Raw genomic sequence first — 6,066 nt, 5'->3', positions numbered from 1 at the left:
AAATATTTGGACAGATGACCCATTTTCCGTTCTTTTTATTTTTAGAATTCATCTAAAAAATGTATTCCCAGTCTAATTTATAACTTTTCAACTCAATTAGGTTAAAAAATTATATCTTAAAGTGTATTCAAACAACCTCTTAACACTTATCAAATATGTCTAACAAGAAATACGGGAAAAAAAATTCTTTACGTGATGCTCGAGCTTTTTTTGGTTACGTGATGCTCGAACATTTTTGGCTTAATAGTATTATAACTGGAAAATTAGAAACAAAAGAAAGTTACTTTTTTTTATTTTTAGAATTCATCTAGAAAATGTATTCCCAATCTAATTTATAACTTTCAACTCAATTAGGTTAAAAAAATTATATCTTAAAGTGTATTCGAACAGCCTCTTAATTGTTATCAAATATGTCTAACAAAAAATACGGAGAAAAAAAATTCTTTACGTGATACTCGAATTTTTTCATTGGTTACGTGATGCTCGAACATTTTTGATCTAATAGTATTATAACCAGTCATTGAAAATTACGAACGACATTTAATCAATACACTTAATTTAGATAAGCTTTTCCCTCATCAAGTATTTTGGCACGTATCATCACAACCATCGTTATGTCCAATGGTTGGTTGAGATGTTAGTAGGTCAAAAATGTCAGGATAGTGCGCAGGCACTCTGTCAAACCGCGATTATATTTTCCTAGTAACTTTACACTGTTGCTCTTCAACTGTACGGAGTTGCCAAGCACTTGGTTGATTTGATAGTAACTTATGAAACATAACTCATTAAATTTTGAATTTGAAAAAGTTGGAATATAAAAATTGAGTTCAAAGAAGGTTTTGAGTATAATTTACGCCAAATAAATCTCATCCTACTGCTCCTTTTTCTCCCATTCCAAACATTACTAGTACCAGAATTTGCTATAAAAAGATCCTTAGCTTTTCTTCTCCATAAACCCACCTTTCTTTCTCTTTCTTTCCCTGTCTCTCATTCATTTTCTTTCTCTCCATCCATAACTTCTTCACTGGAATGGATTATAAGAATTGAGACATGAGTTATCCTAATTCATCACCTCAACAATTGGTGCTTAAGAGGTGAATTTCCTAATTCCAAAAGGGTCATTCTTACTAGTCTTTTAATCTCATTTGATCACTATTGTTATTATGGAGAATAAGCAACTCAATTTTGTTAAAAATGGTGTCATTAGATTACCTCCCGGTTTCCGGTTCCATCCTACCGATGAAGAACTCGTCGTTCAGTATCTAAAACGTAAAGTTTTCGCTTGCCCATTGCCTGCTTCAATCATTCCTGAGCTCAATGTTTGCAAACAGGATCCTTGGAATTTGCCTGGTTAGTTACAAATTCACTTAGTTTTGCCCGGTTGCCTTTCGTGTTTAATAACATTACATAAAATGCTGACTTTCATTTGGTGTTTATTGTCTAGGTGATTCGGAACAAGAGCGATATTTCTTTAGTATGCGAGAAGCCAAGTACCCGAACGGGAACAGACCGAACAGAGCAACCGGTGCTGGTTATTGGAAGGCAACCGGAAATGACAGGAAAATTGTAGCTTTTAGAAGCAACCAAATAGTTGGAATGAAGAAAACTCTAGTATTCTACAGAGGAAAGCCATCAAATGGCACTAGGACTGACTGGATCATGCATGAATATCGCCTTGTCGATCCAGGAACTACAGCTTCCAATATCTTACAGAGAAAAAACTTGACCCAAGTAAGTTCAACACTTTCATTTTGTCTCTATTTCATGCATATAAATTTAAATTAATGATCACAAAGAAGAGTCTCATTGTTTTTCGTAATGTTTAAACAGAACTCCCTGGTGCAAATTGGAGACTGGGTTCTATGTCGCATTTTCTTAAAGAAAAGAAACAGTAAAAACGACGAAGAAATCAATGGCAAGGAGAACAAAGTGAACAGTGTAAAGGAAACGGCGGTTAAGCCTAGATTCATTGATTTCATGATGCAGGAAAAGATGAATCAAAGTCCTTGTTCTTCTTCTTGCTCTTCTTCTGCCTCAAGTGGGATAACCGAAGAAGTTTCATCTGCCAATAAAGAAAATAGTTGCTCCTCATCATCTTCTTATAGAAGAGATAATAGTAATCAAACATGAGAAATTACATAATGAATTTGTAACCTTGTATCAATTAAATATTGGGTTGTTTGTAAATCCAACAAGAATAACCGTCTAATTGTATCGAATTATAATCAACATGTTTTGTCTTAAAAAATGGAGAGATTAATATGTTGTACTTACTTAATTAGTAAAATCCGCAACTACAAATTAGTACTATAAACATGTTACTGATGGTACCCACAACATAATGACATGATTAAGCATAATTAGATAGAAGAGTTAACACACAATGATGATGTTGAGAACCAAAGAGGTTTGGGTTTATAGAAAAAAGGTGTATGATTTTTGGAAGTAAAGAAAGTCTAGACAGCAGAGAAAAAGCGAAGCATCTCTCAAGGAGGCAATGGACAAAAGGAAAGGAGTAAGAAAAGCAAGAGCATATATAAATGAGGTCAAAAAAAGAAGTTACTTTCGTGCAAAGCAGCTTAGAAAAGACTAAGAACTTACTATTGACAACAATATCAACACATGCTGGATTCCTCAAAAGCAATCATCTAATCATATCTTTCATGGAGTTTTTTCTTTCTCACTCGATTTTCTATAAGTCTATCTAGGCTGTCTACGTACCCAATGGTTCTACAGTATGGAAACATGAAAGTTGAAGTTTAGACACCTGAGTCTGAAATTCGCTTATAAACTTCTAACAGTTACCAACAAGTGAAACCTCAAACCAGTACTGTGCTATAATGCAAATGTTAAATAAAAAAAATGGGATAAAACAACGTATTATGATGCAAAGCAGGAAAGAAAACAGTTCCTTGACGTGTAAGATCTAATTACCGAATTGATAAACCATCATTAACTTAAATTAATCCGCAAGAGGGACCAATCTAATTAAGAAATAGATTTTCCGTTTACGACAATTTCTTTTTGAACAACTGTTCGATTCTACAACTGTACTGACGGCCTCTTCCAAAACTACGTTTTTAAGTAGTTGATTAAGTGTTTAGATAGTCTAATTAAAACGCAATCAAAACAAAACTAAGAACACTACTTAGCTGGCCAAAGTCTAACTTTTGTTGCTAACTTTATATGGGATCGTTTGTGTGTAGACACTAATTTGAATTTCTTGCAGTTTCAAATTTCACCAGATTAAGTCAATTACACAAAAGAAAGATCCTTTTAAAAGTTAACAGAAATCGCATTTGGTCAAATTTCTAGATGATTAGCAATCAAAAAATAAATGTAGCCTAGCAGATAGGCAATGTGTAGTTCTTGACCTAATCCAAATTCAATGCTTAACTACTACCACTCTTTTTATTTCTCTGGATGATGGTATCAGACTCTTTAGCACTAGTAGGGTTGCTTGATAACTATCCAACAATGACATCTATCTACATACTATAAAGAGAGCAATACAACATTTAATATGTATATCTATTTGTGTTGTTAAAACTTGCAAATAACAACCAAAACTGATAATAAATCTGTTAGCAGTTCAAAGTTTCTAACTGCAGAGTGCATACACTCTTCCATGGCAGTGGGACCCACAACCCTGTTCACCATCAGATCTTACATTAACCAGAACAGGGTTCATGCATAGCTAGTGATTCAATAACAATAAAGTCCATTCTGCAGGACTTTGATTTTCAGACTATCTTAGATGTTCACATAGTATGAAACATACACTTTTTCCATCTTCTCATTTGATAGGTTGAGGAGGATAAGTAGGGTAACTAAGCAAACTATTTACCTGTAAACTGGGGAACTTGACCTCTGAAAATATCAAAGGAAAGAAAAGAAAGCAAACCTGATGTTGGCAGCTACTATAACTAAATATTACTTGCATATACAGGCAATTTTCTTAACCAACCTTTTTGCTTAACCTTTTGTGTTGATAAAAAATCAGAAGATACCCAAAGTCTCTCCATCTTTCAGTTTCATGATGGGGACTCTGAGGAGCTATCATGCATCCTTTAGCTGCTTTCTGTGGTTCTTGTGTCTCAACTTCTGGTATCGCTATGCATATGTCTTCATTTATGGTCCACCATTTATGAAAATAGACTACAGCACCAGGAGATTCAGTATTATCCTTTCCTTGACTAAACCAAGGATCAAGATTTAGATGAGACAGATTTCTCCTCCACACAATGAAAAAGAAACAAATCTACTAAGTTTGGAAATAAGAACAATAGTTTACCAGTTGAACATACTGTCTTGCCCATTTACAGTGCAAAAAAAGCGTATTGTATGTGTGCTTTTCTGGGTGATCTTTTAACCTTAAATATAATGTGAAATCATCTAAATATGTTTTTAAGTTCCATAAATAGAGTATCAGGAGGTTCCGAAGTGCATTTCAACAATTGTGTCTAAGTTAAAACGAGGGATACCCTTGTTACCTCAATCCTTTTCACTGTCAGACTATCGTACTGTCTCCCACTGCTAAACATCGGGTTGTACCATATTTCTGATACGACTAGATTGTGGATCATGACGAAGGAAACACTAATTCTATTTAACTGACCCCAAAGCATTGTTTCATATTTTCCATCATTCTAACCAATTAGTGGCTGATGAAGCATAGACCATTATTTATCCAAAAAAATTCATTCAGTCTTCTCATTACAAGTAGATCAAAAGTATGTGGGATAATTGTAAGGAGGAATTTCTATCGATGCACTCAATAATAACCAAGGTTAATACAGTGTTAACGCAGGAGTATGTTCAAAAAGCAAAAAGTACATTCTCCCTAATGCTAAACCATGGCACAGCATTAACACAAATTTCACATTTATATGATGCAAAATCAACACACTGAGTTATAAAATCAAGCTAACCTAGATTTTAAGGTGAAGTTGCTGCAAGAAATACACATTTAAGCTGGAAGCACCATGTTGCAACATCAGGCTCACCTAGGTTTCTCCCTTTATTAGTTTGTTAAGTTGACTGACAATCCACATTATCTACGCCATGGACACACCAGCCACTGGAGTTTCTGAAGGAAATCGTGCAGCACAGGCCTTCAATACTGCCTCGTTCTGCAGAAGAATAATGCAAATCTCGAAATATATACACAAACAAGGACTAAGTTTATCTCCCTGAATCTACATAGAAGTGAGAACCTCTACAACGCATCCAATACTAAGTTCTGAAATAGAAAAAGGTACTTCTTCAAGGGTTAAAAAGGCAAATCATGCGCTTAACCATGTAGTTATGGTACATATACATGCTGCACAGAGTCTACTGATTACACGTCTAGCAGCATGTAATTCTTATACGCAACATTAACCAAAATGTGCCTACTTAATCACGGACGAGGTCCCACTTCCCATGTTTATGTTCTTTGAGATTTTCATACGAGTCTATCTTGCAACAAATGCCTTACCTGCTGTCTTGGCTTCTTTCTTATTACCTCCCGGACTGAAAGCATATGTGTCCAACAAGTTCAAATGTGAGATCTTATATATCAGCAATAACTCAATACTTGCCACCGGGACTAAATATAACAAATATAAATAAATAAAGATCAATTATATTTCAGTACGGTGTTGAAATGAAAATCAGTATAAGTCTCCACTATCAACAGTAACTCTATAGGTAACATACCTAAATTCCTATGTTAGAACAAAAGAGAAACTCAAACATCAAAAAAGGCAGAAAATGACAACAATAATTCCATTCAAAATAAAATATGACAGACAACCGTGAACTTGATACTTGAACTGACACTTGGTTAATCTCAATTATAAAGTTCAGGATGCTGCGTAAATGCAACCAAAAAAGGAGAACAAGCTTCACTCTTCTCTCCCTTTTCCTTGTTTCATGCAAAGCTGGGCATTACTTACCACAGTAAAGTATGGCAATAACGCAAGCCTCCGCTAATGAAAATCACGATTAAAAGGCATTCCTAACACCAACCCCCCCAAGAACATTGAACAAGTGCACTTCATACAAACTGGGTCTTTAAAAATG

General features: G+C 34.7%; 1 protein-coding gene across 2 annotated transcripts; it reads left to right on the top strand.

Annotated features, from left to right (window-relative positions):
• Window positions 1–888: 888 nt before the first annotated feature.
• LOC113281402 (NAC domain-containing protein 83-like) lies at window positions 889–2,273 on the top strand. Of its 2 annotated transcripts, XM_026530127.1 has the most exons (4): window positions 889–1,094; window positions 1,208–1,350; window positions 1,445–1,731; window positions 1,831–2,273. In XM_026530127.1, the coding sequence occupies exons 1-4, from the start codon at window positions 1,051–1,053 to the stop codon at window positions 2,128–2,130; spliced, it is 774 nt and encodes a 257-aa protein (XP_026385912.1). In that variant the 5' UTR covers window positions 889–1,050; the 3' UTR covers window positions 2,131–2,273. The 2 variants fall into 2 exon arrangements, with proteins under 2 accessions (XP_026385912.1, XP_026385911.1); XM_026530126.1 differs by having other exon boundaries at window positions 892–1,350.
• The last annotated feature ends 3,793 nt before the right edge of the window (window positions 2,274–6,066 follow it).

This window comes from Papaver somniferum, chromosome 5 (assembly GCF_003573695.1).
Source record: "Papaver somniferum cultivar HN1 chromosome 5, ASM357369v1, whole genome shotgun sequence".
NCBI lineage: Eukaryota > Viridiplantae > Streptophyta > Magnoliopsida > Ranunculales > Papaveraceae > Papaver > Papaver somniferum.
This window is presented reverse-complemented; position numbering and strand designations above follow the sequence as displayed.